We start from the raw sequence: 24,489 nt of genomic DNA, 5'->3' as shown, positions 1-24,489 counted from the left end.
ATCCCCATTAACGTCAGTGGGTCTACTCTGGGTAACGTTGGGTCCAGTCCAACGGCGCTTACCGCTGGCTAAGGACTTGAAGGCATCCAATACATGCCTACTCAGAAGTAAGTTCCATTGGATTCAATGTACGCAGGTAAGCGTGCACTGGATTGCGGCCCTCATGGAAGAAAAGCGAACCAAGGCACACACACCAAAAGGAACAAAGAAACAAGACCACTCTTTTTTCCCCGTCGCCCGCTCCCCCAGCAGCGCAGTGCTATTCCCCTCAATTCCTCCCCTCAGACAGCTTTGCCCGCCATTTCACGCTAGCCCCGCCCTTTTTTGGCCTCGCGCCCCCCTCCATATTCCCCTCAGTGGTGGCCACGCCCCTTCCCCGCCTCCATATTCCCCTTAGCACCAGCGGCGGCCGCGGCAACGAATCAGGACGCCGGAACGGGGGCGAGGCGCGGCCGTTGGAGGCGTGGCTTCCAGATCGCGTCCTCTTCCCTCTTCACCCCGTTCCTATTGCGCGCGCGCACACGTCCCCCCCTCCCTCTCCCGATGCAGCGGACGGAGAAGGTGCTCCAGCTTCGGGGCCTACAGGGCCGCTCCGTGCGGGTGGTGCGCGAGCATTACCTGCGCCCCGACGTGCCTTGCGGCAGCGCCCTCTGCCGGGCGGCTTGTCCCCGCGGTAGGTGGGAGAGACAGAAGCGAAGCACGGTCGGAGGGGCGGCCGCCCGCGGAAATGGGAGGGGCTTAGGGATGGGGAGGGGCGTCAGGCTTCAAGGTGGAGGGGGCGGGGCGTGTGGAGGGAACGTCCTTCCAGGGCTCAGGCGTAGGTTTGGGCGTGACGCTGGGTAAGATGTCGCTGATCATGTGCCGAAACCGGTACAGTAATGATCTACAGTTATATTTACTAAATATATTTAAAACAATGTCATAAAGGATCCTCATGGAAAAAAAACATAAAATACATCAGACAAGGCAGCAGCGTTTAAAAAAAACAACATCCCAATCCAGACCATCAAAGATAAAACACAGAACAAAAACTGTTTTAAAACTCCACACCAGGGACAGCAGTTGAAAGCAACAAAAATATCTTTAAGACCAATTTAAAGCAACTAGAGAGGGGACCAAATGTACATTCCTTTGGGAGAGTTCCACAAACAATGGGGGGGGGGATACCACTGGAAAGGCTCTGGCTGTCGTGCCTGTCAATCTGTTTTCCTTTGGTAACTGGGCCTCTGTGGCTGATCTTCGGGCAGTCCTTTTAAATAATTGCTCCCAAATGTCTAAAACTAAAAGGTAACCACCAGCACTTTAATGAGCAACCAGTGTAGCAGGTACAGAATGGGTGTTACATGCTTCGACTACTTGAAGCCAGGCAGTGGCATTCTGCAATAGCTGTAGCTTCTGAACCATCTTCAGCAAGTCCCGTATGGAGTGTGTTACAGTAGTCTAATGTGGATGGAACCAGGGCATGAATGACTGAACCCAGATCCGCTTTCTCTAGATAGGATTGCAGCTCAGAAATCAGCCAAAGCTGACACAAGGCACTCCTGGTAACATATGCCATCTGTGCCACCATTGATATCACCAGATACTAGAGGAGACCCCACCATCTCCACAAAGTGTAGACTTGATCTTTCAGGGGGAGTGCAACCCTATCCAGTAGCAGTCACCCAGCTCCCTCCAGATCAGCAGATTTCCCCACCCACAGCACCTCAGCCTCATCTGGATTAAGCTTCTTTACAAATGCAAACCATTGCATGAATCAGACCCACCCACCCTCCTGTATAATTTTTGTCACAGGAATGATTTGCTGGGGACTTCCAAGAACAAAACTTGTTACTTGTGGAACCCTCCATCCAAATTTAGGGATTCTCATATCTTTTTCATGGCTCCTTGCTAACATTGCTAACATTGTTATAGAAAATCAGGAATGCTGTGTGGTGTGGTGATGTGCAGAGGACCGAATATCTCCACTACATTATTTTCCATCAGAATTTAAGGTCAAATGGCTCATGACAACTAAAATAAACCCTTTTGCCCTTTCCCCTGAAAGAAAATTTATTGGCAGGCTGCACTTTGAAGTGGCCTATGCCTTTACTATTAAAACAAGGTTTTTTTTCCTGTTGCCAAGTTGCTACTGCAATGCGACCTCTTTTAGACCTCAATTGCCATTCACAGCGTGAAAAAAATGTAGTGCCCTGTTAGAAAGATGGCTCTGAGGCTCTCCAAGGCTGTATATTTTTCGTTTGCATAGAGCAACCTTCACCAACCTGATTGCCCCCAGATGTTTTGAACTACAACTCCTCTTCAGCCCCAGCCACATCATCATCCCTGACTGTTGGCCTTGCTGGTTGGGGCTGATGGGAGTCTTGATCCAAAACATTTGGAGGCCAAGAGGTTGGCCAAGGTTCCCTTCTCCAGCTAAACCTGTAACTGACCCTAAGCATGTATAACCAAAGTGGCTGCATATTCTTTCCCTGTTTCCCGTACTCCACTTCTCCCCATTGCTTCTTTCCTCTATGTTGAATTTTAGACTACTGTATAAGCGCCTTAGAATCGTAGAGGTGGAAGGGGCCTATAAGGCCTTCGAGTCCAACTCCCTGCTCAATGCAGGAGTCCAAATTAAAGCATCCCTGACAGGTGGCCTTAAGAAACGTACTGTGTAAAGCATCACGGATTCTTGCGGCAATAAAGAAAGAGTAATACTTGAATTCTGTTTCAGATGGGAAACTACTGTCTGATGATCTGACCCATTATGTTGTACCTGACTGGAAGGTAGTCCAAGATTACCTGGAGATACTGGAGTTCCCAGAGCTAAGGGGCATTGTTTTCATGCAAACAGCGTGTCAAGCAATGCATCAAAGGGGCCGCAGGTATCTAATTTATCACTGAGGTTCAAAAGTCAGTCTTTCTCTATACAATATACTTTTATTATTCCCTGTATGCTTTGGCGTTGCTCTGAAAACCCTAAGCACCCTGCTAACGGTTCACCCCTACCCCTAATCCAGCCTGGCTTTCATCTCGAGATTTTTCTTTCTCCTTCAGTGATAAATTGTAAGTCTTCCGCTAGGCCCTTTCCAGCGCTCTCTTCTTCTCTGCTTTCCTACCTCTCCCTGGCCTGGCATCTCCTGTCCTTTCTTTCTTCTCCCCTGTTCCCATGGAAGGCTGGTCACCGGGGCAAGGTGGAGCAGAGCCCTGCCAGAATGGTTCCTACTGCATTGCTTAGGTGTCTGCAGTATCTTTGCAAGGGAGGAGGATGGAGAGAAAATCAGAACAAATTGGCCACACTTCCACTGACTTCCCACTCCTTGGCTGCTCCACCAGGTCCAGCAGTTCCCAGCCAGCACTGGCTGTGCCATTTGATGAGCTGACTGCCCTGTTATCCTCATCTAACCTCTCCACATGCCCTCTTGATCCTTCATACAGCCGCCTCTCTTATTTAAGTCAGTCCTCAAAGCTCATCTTTCCAGCAGCCCTGTGGAGCCAGCCACCCCCAGTTCTTATACTTTACTGGGACCAGAATACCTAAGGGACTGCCTTGCCCAATATATCCCTGCCTGGCAACTGTGCTCAGATGGGGCACTGCTGAGAGTGCTATGTGCTCCAGAGATGCACTGCCTAGGATAGAAACCGAGCTTTAAGGGTAGCAGGCCCAGCTCTCTGGAATCAGTGGCCAGCTGAAATCAGGCAGGTACCTGGCGTCATGATACTTGGGCACAGACATTTTTGTTTAAGAAAGCCTTCCCTGAGGTGTGTGCCAGTCATTGATTAAATATCAATTTTATATCTGAAGAAAATTGTTTTGCTGTATTTGGAGTTTGTAGGGATAATTGTATTGTTTTCAGAGCTTGTTGATTTTATTGCTTATAGAGCTTGTGTTTCTGTGGGATTTTTGTGTATTCGGCTTTTATCGTGCTCTGCTTGCACTGCTTTATTCTGTGAACCTGTCTATAATTTTTTATTGTTGTTGTTGATGATGGATGATGATGATAATAATAATAATAATAAAATTGCAACAGCCAAAGTAACTGAAACAATCCCATATTCTTCCCTTGCCATCCATGCCCCCGTTCCACCCCTTCCTCTGTAACTTCTTGGGTGTATTTTAGATGGTGAGCCCTTTGGGACAGAGGTCTGCCACACCCTCTCCTTTTGTTAAACGTACCATGTACATAGATAGTTCTATACAAATTATGCCTCTGGCAGGTTTATTTCAGCTTTACAGGGGCACTGTGAACGTCAAGGAATATGGAACCAAACCCTGGAAATGTGCTGCTCCTCTGCTGGTCCTTCCTTTTAGACTTACAAAGGTTAATAGTATGCAACAGCAATTCTGTGAGCACATCTGTATTGCAAATGCCCTTGGGGCCACAAAGGTTAATCAGTGATTACTCTAGCAGACATTAATTATAGTATTATTATCTATGAATATATTTCAGAGGTAATGACAGCATTTCTAATCCGCAGTCATAACAAGGCAAGTTAATGAAAATACTTAATGCATTCTCACTGCTGGCATTTTTTTTTTAACCTTTGGCAACTCCCCATGTGGGTGCCTGAAAGTCCATTTTAATCTCTTTCCGCATAGCATGGCCCTTGTCTTTTGCTATGGTCCTTTTTCAGTCTGAGACTCGCTGGGGGGCCTTAGGTGGGGAAACGCTGCAGTCCACAAATCACTGATCCCACATCAGTCACTTTATTTGACCGGACTAATTTGGCATAATAACAGCTGGTATAGCACAGTGGAGAGGAGAGCCTGGCTGGGAGTCCAGAGTCTGTGAGTTCCAATCCCTGCTCATGTCTCCTGGGTGTCAACGGCCATCTAAAGATCACCCCACAGTGAGTGGCTCAGGGGTTAGGTGCCCTGCCACCTGTGCAGCCGTGGGCAAGCTGCAGAGTCCCAAGGAGCCCAGTTGCCCCCCAGCTGGCAGTTGAGGACAAGAAAGGGGCTGGCTTGTGTAGCTTTGGCAAGCTGAGCAGGCCCTAGCCAGCTGGGGAGAACTAACCTCAGAGGGAGGCAATGGTAAACCCCCTCTGAATGCTGCTTACCATGAAAACCCTATTCATAGGGCTGCCATAAGTCGGGATCAACTTGAAGGCAGTCCATTTCCATTTCAATTTGGCATAAGTGAGATATGGTTCATATATCTTCAGAGTGACTATACATTTTTGAAATCCCAATGAGGCATTTCTTCATTGTGCATTAATTGCTTAACTGGCACCTTTGATATACCAACGATTATGCATTATTATTCCAATATTTAACTCTTCAACTCTTTATTTTCAGCACTGCAGACTTTACTCTCAGTATTGCAGTTTCATGAGGCTTCATTATAATTTTAAGTTTTTGCTATATAGATGTGCAAGCAGAATCTATGTTTTAGTCATGATATTTTGTAGTGAGAGAGCTGTATGGCCCAATTCAGATGTCAGGAAGTACAGCAGGAATGTGGAGTCCCTCTTGAAATGACCACTGGGAGTCAGAATACCATCTGCATCAGCAGCCTCTTGTATATGTAGGGCAGGGAGAAGAGAGGTAAAAGCTTTCTGTGCACAGATATCCCTCAATGTATTGGTCCTATGTTGTATGTTCTGTAATCTAACACAGACGGGTTTTTTATCAATCCATTAATTTCCTTTTATTTAGTTCTGATAAGAACTCAATTATGTTCAAAGTGGCAGTTTTCATACATGCACTTTGTAAGAAAATGTTTTTAAAGGCTCATAGTGTGGATTGCCAAGGCAATGTAATTTTTAAAAATCTATTGCTACTATATTTAAGCATAATATGCATGCATATTTAGATAATTAACAGAGCAAATTCGTCGTTAGCAATAGCATTGCCTGTGGATGTTCAACATATGCAGTCTATGGATTAATGATCCTTTGTTGCAATTTATGAGTTGTATCCAAGGTTAGTCATACTTAGAGTAGATCCACTGAAATTAATGAACACGACTAGCTTAGGTCAATTAATTTCAAAGAGTATGAGTAGGACTAAATTGGATACAACCTACCATTACTGTTTGTAAATAATACAGCTGTACTGCTGTGATAGTTACATTTTATTTGTTTCTTTTGCAGGCAGTACAATAAATTGCGAAACTTAGTAAAGGATGCCCGTCATGACTGCATTATGTTTTTTAACGAATTCCAGCTGCTTTGTTACTTGCCAAGAGAGAGAGGAGAATCTATGGAGAAGTGGCAGACAAGGTATGTGCCCAGGATGATGTAGTCTTGGCAGTTAAAAGCCTCATTAAAATTGTTAAAAATCGTGGTCAGCAACTCCCAGCCCGTAGTTCAGACCTGATTCATAACAACAACAACAAAAAGGATATTGTAGAGCTGGAAAAAGTTCAGAAAAGGGCAATCAAAATGATCAAGGGGATGGAGCAATTCCCCTATGAAGACAGGTTGCAACATTTATGGCTGTTTGGTTTAAAGAAAAATTGAGTAAGAGGATACATGATGGAGATGTATAATATTGTGCAAGGTATGGAGAGGGTGGTTAGAGATAAGTTCTTCTGACACACACATAATATTAGAACTCATGGACATCCAATGAAACTGACTATTAGAAGATTCAGAACAGAGAAAAGGAAGTACTTCACACAGCACATAGTGGAATTTGCTCCACTGTTGATGTCAGTGATGGCCACCAACTTGGATGGTGTTAAAAGAGGATTAGACAAATGCATGGAGGGTAAGGCTGTCATTGGCTACTAGTGATGATGGCTCTGCTCTGCTAACGGTTGGGGCATCTGGGAGGTCACTGTGAGAATAGGATGTTGATCTAGATGGGCCAATGGCCTGATCCTGCAGGTTAAACAAGCTTGTTAATCTTCTAGAATAAAAGTCCTTATGGTGGCTTAATCGTAGATATTTATGATATGTAGCTAGGAATGTAACCATTAACATGCCAATGCTAGGCACAACCAAACAGGAAAGCAAAATGTAACATGACATAGATTAACAAATGTGAATGTTTGCTCTCCTAGGAGTATTTACAATGCATCTGTTTGGTACTATAATCACTTCTCGGGTCAGATGCCAATCGTCATGGTAACAGACGACGAAGATTCTATCCAGCAACTTGGAAGTGAAACGGAAGGTGTCTTTGTGATTTCTTTTAAGGTAATCTCCCTGTACTGCACCTTCATGTAATGGCAAAGCAAACAATTCAAGACGCTGACGCTTTTGAAGTTTCCCCAAAGAAATGCCCCTGTGACTTTTCTTAACTTGCATGAATTAAAGCAACATGAACTGAATGGACCCGTTCTGTGGTAAAACATCTCTTGAGTTACACCAGACGTGGGAAGGTAAACATACTTCCTAGAGAGAAAGGATGGGACTCAACTGTTCATTGATGCAGAGCTTCACAGTTCCTAAAGCGTATAGTCGCAAACCTTTAAAAGAAACTGAATTCTTTCGTTTTGCTCTTACTGTATTGCTTGTGATTGGCAAAGGCTGTGTATGTGGTTCTTCCATATGACTTAACCATATGTATTCCTGTATTATACATGGTATAGTTGCAGTCACTGTTGAGAGAGCCAGTGTGGGGCTTGGTTAATGCTGAAGGTGGAACAGGAAGCTCCAAGTTCGAATCTCTGTCCAGCCATAAAGTTCACTGGGTGGCCTTGGGCCACTCATTACCTTGAAGCCTAAATCCACCTTTGAGGATTGAAGTGAGGCAAACGGAGAAGATACGTCCATGTATGCCACCATGAACTCCTTATTTATTTAAATAAATTTAATTAATTAATTAATTAATTAATTAATTTGTACCCCACCCTTCCTCCCAGCAGGAGCCCAGGGCGGCAAACAAAGCACTAAAAACACTTTAAAACATCATAAAAACTCCTTGAGGAAGGATTAGATATATATGCAACAATAATAATATTTCTCAAGTAACGGTCTTCAGGGAAGACCAGGTCCACCAAGCTTGGCATTTCCCCTATGATTTTTATTGCCCCTCTCACTTTTCTCTGCTGCTCATAGTAGTTATCAGTACCCCAGTCCTGGAGTCCTTGTTCCCTTATGATGCTGCACATGCGCATGCATGCATCATAAGGAAATTTGGTGTCAGATTAGGTTCCAGTGGCTCTCGGAGTCTGCAGATGCCTCGGACAGTGTATGGATTGAAGGTAGTGGTCAGGAGTTAGAGCTGGCCCAATAAATTGATTGTGTAACACTGGTTTAAGTTACAATCCTAAACCCTCTTTCCTGGGAGTAAGCCCCATTGAATTCAGTAAGACTTACTTCTGAGTAGACATGGTGCTGTTAGACAGTTTTGGAATAGGTCCTTTAAGGTAACATGAGGGTCACTCCAGATACTTTCATCAGGGGGTGGTTGCTGCACCTTTTTAAAATATATATATATATATATATATATATGACACATCAAAAACATAATTAGAGAAAATTTATGTAGCACCTCTGATTTACAGGGGGGTCAGAAAGGGGGGAGGCTCATCTAAAAACTGGCGCTGCAAGGGTTTGTGTTATCTTTATCTGCTTCTATAAATGACATCAACTTCAACCAAAAACAAGTTTTATTCACCATAGTCTGGATGTCATTTTTATATAGTTGTTAACTACTTTATGGAGAGCCAGTGTAGTATAGTGGTTAAGGTGTTGGACTACGACCTGGGAGACTGGGGTTCGAATCCCCACACAGCCATGAAGCTCAGTGGGTGACCTTGGGCAGTCACTGCCTCTTAGCCTCAGGAAGGCAATGGGAAACCACCTCTGAATACCGCTTGCCATGAAAACCCTATTCATAGGGTCGCCATAAATTGGGATCGACTTGAAAACAGTCCATTTGCATTTTTTTAACTACTTTACATGAAGTACAGGGTGAGCAGCAAGCAAGTAAAGATGTGTTTTTTGCTAACTTTGACCCCTCCAAGGGGCCTTAATTTCAATATCACCAGTTCCATTTTTTTTATCATTTCCCTGCCCAAAGGGGGGAAAGATAAACCCCATGGAGTTTAAGTATCTTCTTCTGAGGAGGAAAAATCCTAAAGTTGGCTGTTTTGTAAAATTGTCAGTAACTCAAGTCCTAATATCTCAAAAGGAGGTTAATTTAAAAATCTTGACATTTTGCTCACAGAAAGCCTCAGTCAGTGCAAGCACCGCCACCAATTTTCATTATGCCTCCCCCCAAATCCTCCAAGGCACAGGAGGGGGGCTGAGCAGCTGGATCTTGTCCAGCCCATGATGAAAGCAGCCTCCCTGTGCTGGCAGTTGGCAGACAGAAGATCTTAAAATACTGCATATTACTACTACTGCTACATTTAAAATGGTTTTGCTCTGTATATTACCCCTCTCATACACAGCAGGTTGTTTTCAGACACATCAAGGCAGCCTCACTAATAGGAAAGTGGTGAACTAACACTTAAGAAAAACGTATTCCATGCTTAAATATAACCACAGATTCACCATCCCTTCAAAAATTTCAAAATTATATGTCGAAGTGTGCCAGACAATTTCAGTACTGTCGGTCTTTAAGATTAATATTGCTAGTAAGATTGGTACAGTGTTGCTCTCACCCACTCATTTATTGGTTAGAGCTTCCATTATATTATGTATTGTCCATTTGTAAATTGGATTCCTGCATTGAGCAGCGGGCTGGACTTGATGGCCTTATAGGCCCCTTCCAGCTCTACTATTTATCATTCTATGAATTACAGGAATAATCTTCTTCCTCTCTGTCTGTCTGCACAGAATTACCTGGACTACTTTTGGCCTGATTTAACAGCTGCTCATGAGCTTTTCGATTCTATACTCCACACACAGCGTGAACGAGAAAATGAAAGCCAAGAGAATAACGGGAAGGAGTATGCTGAACACATCCCTATGGAAACCTTGGAAGCAGGGATCAAATCAGGGAGATACATACAGGTTCTGTTTTATTTGTTTTGTTTTAACATGTATACTCTGCGTTTGGACAAACCTCCTCCACAAAGCAGCTTAAAATCTCCAACAAAAAACAAATCCACCTGACAGTAAAAGATGGAAATACAAAATACAGTACAGCTAAACAATCAACCAGCATAAAAAGTGTACAGAAATGGAATATAAAACAAAATAAAATAAGAAAAACTGTACTAGCCAAGGTATTTAACCAAATAAATAATACTGGTATTTTTCCGGAGGGTTGGAAACTTGGTATTAAGGAATAATTAAAATCTACAGAAATAAAACGGAAGGCTTGGGAGAAATGAAAAGTTCTCAGGAAACATCAAAGATATATCCAAGCTGCCCCTTTGCTTCTAAGGGCAGAGAATTCCAGAGAACTGGAGTTGCAATGCTAAAAGCACTTGCTTGAGTCACAGCCTGCTTGATAGCAGGGGCATGTGGCACCATCAAGAGATCTTTATCCACAGACCTAAGTGACCAGGGTGAGATGTAGGAGGAGAGGCAGTTTTTCAGATGTGCGTAGAAAAATCGAAGCTTGCCCTTGAATAACTGAATATATTTTCATAGAGCTAAAACCTTTCCAGATCAGCCTGATAGAGGATTGGCTTCGTGGCTAACAATTGCACCATGCACAAAAAATGCAGTTTGATCTTAAACTACTAGAACTTTCCATCTTTTTGAATTGCCTGATTTGATCTTAGTAGGGTGCAAGGACCAAGTGATATGATTAGGAATAACAACAACAACAGGCTTGCCAGGTTTCAAGCACGTTTTAAACATTTGTCAGATGGATTTAGGATTAGAAAGGAATTGACTGTTTCAGCTACAAATAGGTACTAAATCCAAAAGTGTTCACAGAACCATTTATTTATTTATTTATTTATTTATTTGATTTATATCCCACCCTTCCTCCCAGCAGGAGCCCAGGGCAGCAAACCATGAAAGTAAATGGGTTTTTATAACATTTCTGTGCCTCTTCTCTATGAAATGCTCAGAGTGGTAGTGATTAGAGTACGGATGCAAAACATAAAACACTGACAAAGTTTATTCTGTAAGTAAGATCTCTTTGATATCAGAGATCTCTGATAGGTTTTTCTCTTCTTTGTTGGTTTGCCCTAAAGTGGGCATTGTCTGTGCGGAAGATAAATCGGAGTCTCTCACTGAAATGTCTCCAATGGCCTTTATAGGTCATTATGGGGTTGATGGGGAATGACGTTGTCAATGGCAAGATCTGGCACTGTGTGCAGATCCTATTTATTTTAGTTAATTCAAACCCGGCTTTTCCATCCAAAGATGTCAAAGCAGCTAACTAGACAGAATATTAATATAAAAACACTTTTTAAAAAATCATTCAAATATAACTTCAATGAAATGATCACAGCAGACAGAATACAGCAATTTAAAAAATAGACTAGCCAGACGACAGTACAAATTGCTTGCCAGAGCAAATGAATTCAAGAAGCAACAAAACATTATTAGGGAGAGCCAAATGGATCTCCTGGGGTAGAGAGGTTCATAATCTGAGCACTGCTTCCCCATGTTCCTACCAGTTGGGCCTCAGATACACAGCAGGAGTTGCTAATGTATTGTTTATTTATTCAATTCATATCCCTTCCTTCCTCCTGAAGGCTCCCAAGGCAGCAAACACATCAGTATTGTTAAAAAAAGTTAAAAAATAATCACATTCTCTCAGCTAATGATTTCAGGGTTACAAAGAATAGTATCTTTCAGCCCATCAAATACCAGGGTAAACAGGTAAACAGAATTTCTCCTGAAAGTCAGTAATGAGGGAGACAGGTGCACCATACCAGGGAAGGCATTCCTCAGAGAACCGCCACTGAGAAAGCCCTGTCACGGGCCAGCACCAACTGGGCAGCCCCCAGCGGCAGCACCAACAACAAGGCCTCACCTGTCAGCTGCAGGGGCCAAGATGGTTGATATTAGGAAAAGTGCTCTGTTAGGTACTTGGGTCCCAAGCCAATGTAACATCTGTGGGCGCAATAGTATCCTTACCCTGGTGGTTACCTTTTTCTCTCTTGAAAAGTTCATAGAGCTGAAGGAGGAAGTTGGAAGAATGCCACTCTTTCCCACTTCCTCTTTCAGCTCTATGTGCTTTTCAAAGCTCAGATTAATTCTGCTGGATCTGGCTTTTACCCACATCCCTTGTAAAAGTGATATATGTGCACGTTCTCTCTTTTGGGTGAGCAGGGAGAGAAGTGACCAGAGGAGTGGTGCCTGCAACTATTGCTCAAAAATCCAAATTTGCCCATGGGAGTTAAAAAAACTGGTGCCTCCTATACCAGAGAGCCTCCTTCACTGCCTTAAAGGGATTGAAATGTTCAGATAGGAACAATATAGAGCTTTAAAGGAAGATAACAAGTATCTTAAATTGAGCCCAGAAACAGATTGGTAGCCACTGCAGCCTAAACAACAGGACAGTCACATGATCCAGCAAGATGGCCCCAGTCAGAACTTTTGCAGCAGCATTTGAACCAGGGAAGTTTCTGAATGTTTTTAAAGGGCAGCTCCGCAGGTAGCACATTACAGTAATCCAGACAAGACATAACAAAGGCACGCATCACTGTGGCCAGATCTGCTTTATCCAGGAACAGGTACAGCTGACACCCTAGTCTAAGGTTGACAAAGGCATTCCAAGCTACAGCTACTACCCAGAACCTCAAGCAGCAGTGGTGGCTCTAAGAGCATCCCAAACTAGCTTTTCAGACTCCATCCAAAATGGAAAACAAGCCTTTTCCATGTTTGGCTTTCTTTCTGGTCAGGAGCCATCTCTGTTTTGTCCGGATTGAGCTTCAGTTTTAATGGCCAACATCCCATCCTTCAGTGACTCCAGACAACAGTTCAGAGTTTCTACTGTCTCCCTGGAACCGTATAAAAAAGAGAGCGAAAGAGCTGGGTGTCATCAGCATGGTACCAAACCTCAAGCTACGTTACTGTAGAGCTGCAATACACATAGGCCTGTATGTGTGTATTCGCTGTGCCTAGTTCTGAATTCTAATTTATTGTAGGGGGTCCTGAATGTGAATAAGCATCGAGCGCAGGTGGAAGCATTTGTGCGACTTCAAGGCCTTGGCAACAAAGAAAAAGGTGAGAAGCAATTCAGTACTTACAGTTTGACTCGTGCACCTGGTTTTGCTTTTACTTTCTCCTGGCTTGGCTTGCTTTCTTCCGTCACAACTTTGATATGCACAGTGGTGGCTGCTGTCCATTTAGACTGGTGGGGAGGAAGGCAGGGAGTCCAACCAGACAGCCACAGCCAGGATGAATGGGCAGTTGCTCCCCCACACTAGGCAGTTTTTCTAATTCCACCCACTCTGTAATTCAACTTCTGAGCAGGTGTTGTCTTCAATTTAATCTATCCTCTAGCAGTCACTTTGGGTTAATGTTTTCCAGGTGCTGAGGAGTGCCTCTTTCCACAGAACAGTGGGGAGAGGGAAGAAATGAGATTTATTTCATAAGGTTCTTCCTCTGTCAGGAAAGCCATCCCTAAAGTTTCTGTAAGTCTCCCTTAAAAGTAGTGATGAGATCAATATTTATTTATTTATTTGATTTATATCCCGCCCTTCCTCCCAGCAGCAGCCCAGGGCGGCAACAGGAAGGGATTGGATTCTACTTTAAATGAAATAGAGTGATGTCCTGCAATATGGGACAGTTTATTCAAAGTAACGGACACTTGGCAACCCTAATATTATGTATAATAATGCAGTTACTCTTTACAAAGAATTTGCCTAGATCTTTTAACATGCTCTGGCTCGCTCCTATAAACCTTTACATGCTTTTAGCAAGCTTAGCAATGAGAGTAGCTTTATGAGCTTCAGCAGGTCATCTTGTATACAGATGAACTGCAGTAAAGTGTGGCTGGGAAGCCATGTGCATTTTTATTTCATATTTTTGCCTGAGAGTCCAGCTGTGTTCCCTTTTTTGTGAAACATTGCAGATGAGAAGTCAGACTTTGAGATCACCCCGCAAAGGAAGGAAACATGAATCTGCTTCTTGCCCTAGTTCTGCTGAGTCATTCCTCCTTTCTTTGCACCCAGATCTCAAGAACGATGTCCTCATTTACGGCACCAAAGCTCGGAACAGGGCAATCCATGGTGATGTGGTAGCAGTTCAATTACTACCCCAGAGTGAGTGGAAGGGACGGACTGCTGCCCTCTGTGAGAATGAGACTGAAGACAGGACCTCTGGGGAGGCTGGCAGTGAACTTATTATGCCCACAGGTAAGGTGTGGAGAGTAATTCGGGACCAGGTTATCTGAAAGATTGCCTGTCCCTAAAAACACTCTAAAACAAAATTGTTGATAGAATAGACAATAGTATTAAGTGGTATATACAATAATAATATAGATGAACAGAAGTCTGATGTCAGTTATATGATTGAACAATAATTTGTGTATATGCTAAAATCCAGTTATTACTGTGTGACTGTGTCTTGTAGAACTGTATATATCTGGAACAAGTGTTCTGGAATTAGAACATAAGCACGGCCCAACTTTATCACCCCATCCACAGGTTTTGTTTCTAGCAAGCCCACCTAATCCCTGTAGGGGAAATTTGTATTAAAGAAGAAAGTGGTGGTGGTTCCCACTCTATTTTTGGACCCATTGTATAGTGTGGGTTTTAAAGCCCTGCTCTGGGTGCCTCTGCTAAATGAAAAGAGGCAGGCAACCATCAGGGACAGGGCCATTTCACTAGCACACCCCCCCTTCTCAGGGAGGCTCACCTGGCACCATCTTTGTGGTCTTTGGGGCATCAGGTGAAAACCTTCACCAGGGCCTTTTAAAGAACTTAAGTAATTTGGGCTTCTGTTGGGGTTTTTTAAATTCTCTTTTTAATTTTGAGGATGTGGTGAGTTCTGTTTTGTTGCATTAATTATGTTTTACTTTGTATTTCAATTTTTAAAACTATTATTATTCATAATAATTTATTTATTTATTGTAAACTACCCAGAGAACTTGATGTGATGGGGTGCCATACAAATGCTGTAAGACAATAAAGGGAAATCCTGTTCAAATAGCCACTTTCCCTGCTACATTTCATGGATTGTGCTAGGGCAGAACAAATTCTGAGCAAGTTGTCATCCACATCTAGTTAATGTGCCTTCTTGTTATCCTGTTCAAGCTCAGCAGTTGCTTGGCTAACAACTTTTTAGTTGCACTTGGTTTCTTTAGTGTAACCTGAAATTTGTAAATCATATTAATGTGTCCTTTGGGCCTAAGACTGTTATTTCAATCTTGGTAGGAAGTACCATTTTAAAAACAGGTTGCTACTTAAGAAGAATAAATTATTGATCTTGTCTAAAATGCATTGTAGCATTTTAAAGTTGCCGGCGAGTCCTGTAAGCACACATCATAGACCAACTATGTAATTTTATCAATTCCCTTGTTGCCTCTTGGGCATGATAGATCTTCCTGTAAAAGGATTTATCTATAATATCTCCCTTATTATGTGCTTTGCTTCTCTTTTTTGGCACTCATGTATAATCACGGCGTTATTCCTCTTTCAAAGGTAAAGTTGTTGGCATCATACAGAAGAACTGGCGGGATTATGTGGTCACTTTTCCATCCAAAGAAGAGAACCAGTCACATGGCAAAAATACGCAGAAAGTCCTTGTAACACCTTGGGATTACAGGATTCCCAAGATCAGAATTAGTACACAGCAAGCTGAGGCTCTGCAGGTAAAACCATTATTTGGTGCATAAATATCAGGCATGTTCCAGTCTGTAATGGCTAAATATTGTCTTCTGTTGTTGACTTGGTGTTCTGATGCACAACACGGTTTTGCAACAGGATTTCCGGGTTATCGTACGCATTGATTCTTGGGAATCAACATCGTTGTATCCAAATGGACATTTTGTGCGGGTTTTAGGACATATTGGAGATCTTGAAGGAGAAATTCAAACTATCCTGGTGGAAAATAGCGTTTCTGTTAATCCTTTCTCCGAAGCACAGGTTGGTCTGGATTTGCTGTTTTTTAATGCTTTGGCTGGTAAATGGTAATTGTATAATTGTTCCCATGGTTTTGTTTATAACATCAATTGGCACAATGTAATCAATTGCATGAAATAAGTTACTACATGTATTGGGGAAACATCATGTAATTTCAGATAATTGATAGTGTGAAGATGATGGCCTGTGGGAACTTTTGTATTATGGTTAGAGCTCGCTGTGCTTTGCACTAACCCTTCCATACAAAGGTCTGAATACAAACCGTACAGAACCGTACAGAACCATACAAAACAAACAAATTTATGAATTCTGCAACTTTTATTAAATGGTGCAAATTTACATAATTTTCTTATTTTTCCAAAATTTGTCTTGCTTCTGTTAGTCATGGAAGTTGTGAGAGCTACCTTATGACTTTGCAGTAAAAGTGAAGATTCTTGGGGTCTGCAGCAAAGGAATCCTAACCGAAGAAGACAGGTCTTTTCCCAAGAACTCACACGTTTTTAAGTAGATGTTATGGATATATGACAAATTAATTAGCTGTAAAATGTAATTTGTAGTATTGTTTGAATGATGTATTTCTTTTTTAACCTTTATGAGCTGACTTGCATCCTTTTTGGATGCAAGGAGGCAGAGGTAAACTAACCTAACCTGATCATGGAGAGGCATGAAAAGCTTTGCAAGATCCTGAAAACTGACCTTTACAAACCCTGCCTAAGCTCCATCCCCTGACATTCACTAGGCATTGCCTGCTCACTTTCAAATCTATCTTTGCTGCTGAGGGCTACAAACTTGTTTTTATTTTATTTTTTATTAAATTTTTATATTTTCAGGCTGTTGAATTCTGCAAATTCCATGTTGCTTCATGGCATAGGCCTGTTTATGGCTCCTTTTCTGTAATGGGTTTAGGGGTAAAAGCAAAGTTTATTTATTACATTTATATCCCGCCTTTCCCTCCAAGGAACTCAAGGTAGGGTACATGATTCTCCCACATTTTATCCTCATATCAACCCTGTGACGTAGGTTAGGCTGAGGGGCCACTTTTCATCCGAAAAGGATGCAAGTGACTGGCCCAAGGCCCCCCAGTGAGCTGAGTGAGGATTTGATCCCTGGTCTCCCAGGTCCTATTCAGACACTCTAACCGCTACACTACACTGGCTGAGTTGCGTTGCATCATTGCTGAATTTAGGGTCTTACATTACAAAAGCAAACTCTTTACTTCTTACATTGAGGGGGTCTATCCGATTTCAATAGAAATCAAGGGCAGAGCCTTCTTCAACAGATTTTACCAACTGGCTCTTAAGAGAGAATATGAAAAGGTGTCAGCTTTTCATCTATAACCTCTGATAGGCAGGATTTTTCTCCTGCAGATGTGCGAGATGCCAGTTGTTAGCCCTGAGAAGCCATGGAAAGTGACTCCAGAAGAAGAGCTAAAACGTGTTGATTTGAGGGATACACACTTAGTATTCAGCATTGATCCCAAAGGCTGTGAAGATGTGGACGATGCGCTGTCCATCAGAACACTACCCAACGGAAACCTGGAACTGGGTGTTCACATTGCAGATGTAACTCATTTTGTGGCTGCCAATTCTTACACTGATATTGAGGCAAGAGCAAGGTGGGTTGATTTCTGGGTAAAAGCTATGAGGTTTGTTTCTCTGTTGTTTATTTTAAGAACTTATACCGCTTACAATAAAATACCCAAGTGGTGAACAAGAGTCTATAAAAATACGTACAAAAATAAATCCTAAAACAAAATTACAAAGTATAATAAAATTACTTCATTGTGGTCATATCCACCCCATACATTTAAAGCACATTTATAGCACTTTAACAGCCATAGCTCCCCCCACCCCTGGAAAAAAAAAATCCTGGGAACTGTAGTTTACCCCTTACGGACCTACAATTCTCAGCACCCTTAACAAACTACAGTTCCCAGTAAAAAGAGAGGTTTTCAACCTTCAGAGACACAATTCATCAGGCTGCATTAAAAGTAAGGGGAGTTGCACAAAAGCCAAACTACATAGGACACCAGAAGGCTTCAACATCCACATACTAGAAATGTCAGAGGCTTCTCCTTCAGTTATGGAAACTAAACATCTTACAACTCCAACATTTGTGAAGGCTTTGGGAACGCCATGAATGATCATTCTTTTGAATGGTGATTTTAATAACTTGTACCAAGAATGATTTACTTTCAAACAAACAATAGTGACTAATTACTTCAATATAGGGAAGAGATGGCAGAAACAGTCATGTAAGTGTCATCACAAGGAAATCTTTTCTTATAACTGAAAGCTCTGTTTAGATACACAGTTGCCCACATTGTTTCAGTATTTCGGCTGTTGTTTCAAACTGGAAGTAATCTTACTTGTTCGTTTGGGGTGTTCATTTCCTATAGCTGCCAACCACTCTTATTCAGAATTCATTACATCAGTATAAGTAACCCCACAGCACAAGGGATTAAAACGTCGTTCACCCGCATACTAGCGTCACGGAAACTGATGCTGCTTGTTTACATTAGAAATGGCCCATCCTAAATTTAGTGTTGATAGTAAATAAACCAACCATGTTGCAATATGTTCCCAAATGTTCTGAAGCTTTAAGATGGGCAGTCAGCGCATTATAATAATTCCGTTCCCATTTTCTCAGGGCCACCACTTACTACTTAGCTGATCGCCGTTATGACATGCTGCCTGCTGTCTTGAGTGCCAATTTATGTTCTCTTCTTGGGAATGTTGACAGGTGAGCTTGTAAGTCTGATCTGCCCCAGCATCTAAAGGATTAAGACAAGTTCTTGTTGGTGTGCCAATTCTCAGCCCTAACTCTTTGGGGGACAGTGTCTCCCAATTAACCCCTTGTAGTGTTTTAACTTTAAATGTGTTCTGCATCTTTACTCAATTCATGAGTAACATCCATGGTTTAATCTAAATATACTAAACAAACTATGTGAAATGTTCCAAAGTGTTTAGCAAGCACAGAAGCCTGGCCAGTCTCGGAATCTATCAAATGGCAGTTGTACCTAGCATGTCCTTAAAATATGACTCTTGAATCCATTTCTCCTTTGTTGGCCATTGCTTTTTCTCCTCCCCACCAAAAATTAGGAGTGGGAGCATTGGGGGAATGTCATGTATTTTCAATGATGCAAGTGGATTTTACCAACACAGCTCTTTATGTATCATAAAAATAATACATTTTATGAGTGTCGAACAAACTCAGCTCTATGGGCATCTATTTTGAAATACTCGAGAAACTGCACAAAGTGTCGTTATTTACAAATCTGTAACGGTTTTTATTTTCAAGGTATGCTGTGAGTGTCATCTGGGAGCTTGACAAAACTTCCTATGAAATAAAGGATGTTTGGTACCACAGAACCATTATTCGCTCTTCCTACAAACTCTTTTATGAGGCAGCACAGGCTTTGCTAGATGGAGACGTGACTGTGGCAGATGAAATTCCAGAGCTCAGAGGAATGGATGAAAATACAAGGAAACAGAAGTTAGATGAGCTGATCTGGGCAATAGGAAAGCTGACTGATGTAGCCTGGCATGTTCGAGCAAAGCGGGACAGCTGTGGAGCACTGGAATTGGAAGGGGTTGAAGTCAGAGTGCAACTGGATGACAAAAAGAACATTGATGACCTCATCCCTCGGCAACCACTGGAAGTGCACGAGACAATAGCTGAATGCATGATCCTTGCAAATCATTGGGTGGCTAAGAAGATATGGGAGAGTTTCCCTCACCAAGCTCTCCTGCGCCAACACCCGCCCCCACGACAGGAGTTTTTTTCTGAGCTCCGAGAATGTTGCAGCGCAAAAGGCTTCTTCATAGATACACGGCAAGTAGAATGGGAGCTCCTAGCCTGCAAGGCCCTACTGAACCTGCATTTAAAAAAAAAAATGAAGTACAACAGTTCTCTACCCAAATTATTTGCACTTTCATAACTGGCTAGGCCATGCATTAATTATGACATGTACATGCTGCCCCATAACCAGAGTTCTCCTTGTAGTGTTTTTGTTGCCATTTCTTTATAGATAAGCCACTTTGGGCTAGGGAAAAAAGCCATCTCTCTCCAACCAGGCCATAGTCAGGGACAGGTTCTGCTCTGTATTCAGAGTGTTTTTATTATATTTGGCACTACAAAAATGTCTCAAAATGACTTATAATTGTAGTCTGGTTGGAGGGAGGGCAGCCAGCGGGAGCGTGCCATAGAAGGACCCTCTTGCAGCAACTTGAGTTGTAGACTGAAGTGCACAGTTTCCGAGACTGGAGGAGGAGAACTCCAGTCTCTGGGATCATCAAGCTGTTAGGAAGAAGAGTGGCTCAGAAACACCGCAAGTCTCCATCCACTGCATCTTAAAAAGCTTAGAGCTGGATCTCTAACAGCTGGCGTTGTATGGAATCACTCCCTAAACGTGTACATGCAGATAAGTCTAAGGACTACAGTTTGGGGTCAGGGCTGGTTCATCACAAAAGCTGTAACAAGAAGCTTCTACATTGTTGAAATCAGAGCTTGGAAAAGTTACTTCTTTGAACTACAACTCCCATCAGCCCCAGCCAGCTAGATGATTTTTCTATCATCACTAACACCTTTTAAGTTGAGCCCTTATCCCAGTCTGCTTCTGTGTTGGAATTGCTTTTTAATATGTTTTTAAACATTTTTAAAAAACAATATTTTTTTAACCTTTATGATTCTTCAAAGCTTTTTAAAAAATGTTTTTAAAGTTGTTTTGTTTTAATGTATTTTAAAGTCTGTTTTTATGATGTTTTAAAGTTTTTTTAGTGCTTTTGTTTGCCGCCCTGGGCTCCTGCTGGAAGGGCGGGATATAAATAAAATAATAAATAATAAATTAATTTTGATAGGTCTAACAAGGCATTAGCTGACTCCCTGGAAAGAGCCGTTGACCCTTCCGATCCTCTTGTGAATAAGGTGTTGAGATCTATGGCCATTCAAGCAATGTCTAATGCCTTGTACTTTTCAACTGGATCTTACCCCGAAGAAGAGTTCTCTCACTACGGTATCTGCCGCCTCTGTGTGTTTCTTTAAACCCCTGCTCCAACTCCTGCACTGTTGTTCTAATAGCCTGCCTGTTTTGCCTTAGGTCTTGCTCTGGATAAGTATACCCACTTTACTTCACCCATTAGAAGATATGCTGATATAATTGTCCACAGGTTGCTGTTGGCTGCCTCTTCAAAAAGAGATAAATCACGCACCAAGGAGAACTTATTTGGCAACAAAGAACTTGAGGAACTATGTAGACACATGAATAACAGAAACAGGGTAAGGTGATCAGCAAGCATCTGTTTGAGCTTTTGCAGTGGCTCCTCAGAGAGGCACATTTGACTTTCTGCGAAGGTTAATTCACTGCAACAGGTTATCTAGGAGCGGATTAGTCATGCCACTTGCTTTGGAGGCAGGGCTATGCCAGTGAGTCTGTGCTTGGTCTAGTTCAGCAGGAGATAGACACACAATTATTCACAATTATTTGTAAAAAAAATGTGATTATATTAACCCTCATAAACATGAATAGACAAGACAGGAAGTCATCCCTAGTCTTCAGTGTTCTGACACCTGACTATCTTAAGGACTCCTTTGATCCATATGAACCTACTTGGGTTTTAAGATCATCTTAGACTTGGCTGTCTGGCTTCCCTTTAAACCAGACCTGATGTTTGAACAGCAGGCAGGGCCTTTTCTGCAGTGGCACCAAAATGGTGGAATTCCTCCTTTCTAATCTAAATTGCTTTCTTTGGTTAGGCTGCCCAGCATGTCCAGAAACTGTCCACAGAACTTTTCCAGTGTATGTACTTCAAAGACAAGAGCCCAGACAGAGATGAACAGTGCACAGCAGATGGGATTATCTATTCAATCAGAACAAACGGTGTGCTTGTCTTTGTGCCAAGGTAAGGCAGCTGTAGCTGGCAGCAAGAAAAGCAAGTTCACATGGCAAGTTGAACATCTCTGAGCTAACTGGGAGGTGCAGGAAGGACTATAGCATAATTGCTTTGAATTTATTCCGCTGGGATTTGTTGGGGCCATTTTTCTCAATTTTTTTCATTGTCACCTACTCTCTTTCTGTCACAGGTATGGAATTAAAGGGGCAGCCTATCTGAAAAATAAGGAAGGGTTGGTGCTGTCTTGCCAAGCTGATGGGAGCTGCCAATGGAAGCCTGGTTGCCTCCAACGTTTTCCCAGCAGAATTACCTCCACTCCTACCATTGGGAATTCTGTTACTCTGAACTTGTTTGACCATGTGACAGTAAGTTACAAACCTGTATACAAAGTACTGTCAATTAACACAAGGCAAAACAGAATCTTACTTTGGTGTTTATGTGTGTCCCCAAAGGTAAACATCTCTGTACAGAGTTCTCGTTGCCATGCCGATATGATCCAGGTTCAGATAAGCTGCAAGGCCTACAAGACATCAGAGATGGATCTTTCTCAAAGCTCTCACGTATCTAGAACAGACTTGGTACGGGAAGTAACAAAGACAGTGGAGGAAGCTCAGCTGGCTCATGACAAGGCCCAAACAAGAGTGATAGAGGAAGAATATGAGGAGTATCGCCAGACACAGGGTGTGAGCCTCTATGATTTGTTGGAGGAAATTAAGGATTTGGCTTTATTAGATGTATCTGCAGATAGTGGAGCATGAAATCTCCATTATTCTCTTGACTGCTTTGAAGGTGTCCTAAAAAGTAATATTTCTAGATGTGATACATGATTTTAGTTGGCTCTGCTATTGATATAACAATGGTATAATACAACATATCTATGAAAGGGGGCAACTGTACTTTAGCGCACCTGTAACACTGGATGGTAATGAAATAGCACTGTGCCTTCTGTGAACTGAGTACAGACAATTGTAAATATCTCAAAAGTATCTCAGGGAATAAATATTAATTTGATATGACAACTAAGTAGTTCTTTAAAATTTTGTTGTCTGATAAGGGAAATCGCTATATACCAAAACATATAGCCACTGTTTAGCATTTGAATTACGGGTTTTCACAACTCTTGGTTTGTACTCACATATACCTCCTAATTATGAATCATTTGTCATACCTTTTTTGAGGAACAATTTTAGTGATGAAATATACAAGATTTTTATTTTCATTTCTTCACCCTCTCACTTCAGACACCAACAGAGTTTCCTACATCCTTGGATCACCATCTGGAAAGCAGGGATATCTAAGCTATGTGTTGGACTTCAACATTTGGAGGGGGTTAGGGAGGCTTATCTGAACACTCAATTTTCATTTCTGCTATTGGGCCATCATTTTATTACACTGAAAATGCAAAGCCCCTCTGCAAGAATGCAAAACAATGTAAGGGCACGTTATTTGTAAGCAGCTGGTCTAAAAGCCTGCACAAAAGATATTCCCTAATTTCCTTGCCAAGTCACTGTCTAGGTACTCATATACCAAGAGGTAGTGATTTGCAGAGACATGCTGAAGGCACTATTTTTCCTAGTGTCACTTCCAGCATGGATTGAGCATTATTTTAGCCCTCAACCTGTGACTACCTTTCTGCTGGCACATTCAAAACCACTGCTGGAATTACCTAGAGCCCACCCTCTGCTAGCAGTGTTTATTCACAGCATGTCAGAAAAACTGGACACTTTCTCAAAAAAAAATTGATTCACACCATTTTATTGACTAATACATGGTGATCCTTTTCAGACAGTGGCGAACATGATACTGCACATCATCCACATCTGTTTGAGCATGGTGTAACACTGAATACACATGTACATGCACAAGCACTTGAAATATGTCTAATTATACTCTGCAGTTTCACAGAAATCAAGTAAAATGTTTTGAGTAATTTATAACTTAATTTAAAAAACTGTGCTTAGCAGCTAGACTTGAGCATTCTCCCTTAGAAGGCCACAGAAAAGTACACACAAGTTGAACCTACTTGCTGTCTATGAAGCTGTATCAGAAGTAACAACATTCTGCAAGTTGCATAGTTGTTCAAAGCTACCCTGATGTTTTTAATGATTTCATGACCAGTGGTCATATCTTATTTGATGTATGGCACCTACCCTTTGGAATTCCCTCCCTTAAATATTAGACAGGCACCATCTCTTATTTTTTGGCACCTACTGAAGACCTTCCTCTTTCAACAAGCCTTTTAAGTAGAGACCTTATCCCAGTTTGCATCTGTGTTGGAATTGCTTTCTTAGATGTTTTGTTTTAATAGGTTTTAAAGTCTTTTGTTTTTAAGATGTTTTAGAGTGTTCTTGTTTGCTGTCCTAGGCTCCTTGTGGAGGAAGGGCGGGATATAAATAAATTATTATGCATTGTACCCTGCTCAGATAAAAATATTTTAGTCAGCTGCACATGTGCACACAAGCTGTATCACATGCCACAATATCTGAAAGTGATTGCTGTGTTAGTCCACAAATGGTGCAAATTTGGTGCTTTTCTTTAAAAACTGTGCACAATTGGTCAGATATGCCACTGCACTTTACCTATTCTGCAAGACCAGCATGTATGAGATATATATATATAGTTGATATTTCTCGTTAGACCTAGTTTTCCTGTTTCAGATCAGATTTCCAAGATTTATTACCTTCATTTCCAGTATAAAATATGGACACTGCAGCTTG

The 24,489-nt window shown here is 42.0% G+C and overlaps 1 protein-coding gene across 3 annotated transcripts; it reads left to right on the top strand.

Moving 5' to 3' along the window:
• The first annotated feature begins 422 nt into the window (after positions 1 to 422).
• DIS3L (DIS3 like exosome 3'-5' exoribonuclease) lies at positions 423 to 22,791 on the top strand. Of its 3 annotated transcripts, none has more exons than XM_061595124.1 (17): positions 423 to 673; positions 2,717 to 2,867; positions 6,079 to 6,207; positions 6,993 to 7,128; positions 9,721 to 9,897; positions 12,942 to 13,020; positions 13,971 to 14,153; positions 15,441 to 15,610; positions 15,723 to 15,884; positions 17,249 to 17,496; positions 18,531 to 18,623; positions 19,182 to 19,715; positions 20,741 to 20,895; positions 20,980 to 21,158; positions 21,636 to 21,781; positions 21,963 to 22,137; positions 22,225 to 22,791. In XM_061595124.1, exons 1-17 carry the CDS (start codon positions 544 to 546, stop codon positions 22,528 to 22,530), a joined length of 3,153 nt encoding a protein of 1,050 aa, XP_061451108.1. In that variant the 5' UTR covers positions 423 to 543; the 3' UTR covers positions 22,531 to 22,791. The 3 variants fall into 3 exon arrangements, with proteins under 3 accessions (XP_061451108.1, XP_061451109.1, XP_061451111.1); XM_061595127.1 differs by lacking the exon at positions 423 to 673 and adding an exon at positions 792 to 839; XM_061595125.1 differs by lacking the exon at positions 2,717 to 2,867 and having other exon boundaries at positions 592 to 673.
• Positions 22,792 to 24,489: the final 1,698 nt, after the last annotated feature.

This window comes from Rhineura floridana, chromosome 14, assembly GCF_030035675.1.
Source record: "Rhineura floridana isolate rRhiFlo1 chromosome 14, rRhiFlo1.hap2, whole genome shotgun sequence".
NCBI classification, from domain to species: Eukaryota; Metazoa; Chordata; class Lepidosauria; order Squamata; family Rhineuridae; genus Rhineura; species Rhineura floridana.
The sequence above is the reverse complement of the archived record's forward strand: the minus strand, read 5'-3'. Positions and strand labels throughout refer to the sequence as shown.

Excerpts from the sequence above, each read along its gene's own strand:
- DIS3L (XM_061595124.1), top strand. The coding sequence starts at position 544 with ATGCAGCGGACGGAGAAGGTGCTCCAGCTTCGGGGCCTACAGGGCCGC. Across the intron at positions 14,154-15,440 it reads TGAACTTATTATGCCCACAG|GTAAAGTTGTTGGCATCATA; the intron begins GTAAGGTGTGGA and ends CCTCTTTCAAAG. Across the intron at positions 21,782-21,962 it reads GTGCTTGTCTTTGTGCCAAG|GTATGGAATTAAAGGGGCAG; the intron begins GTAAGGCAGCTG and ends TTTCTGTCACAG.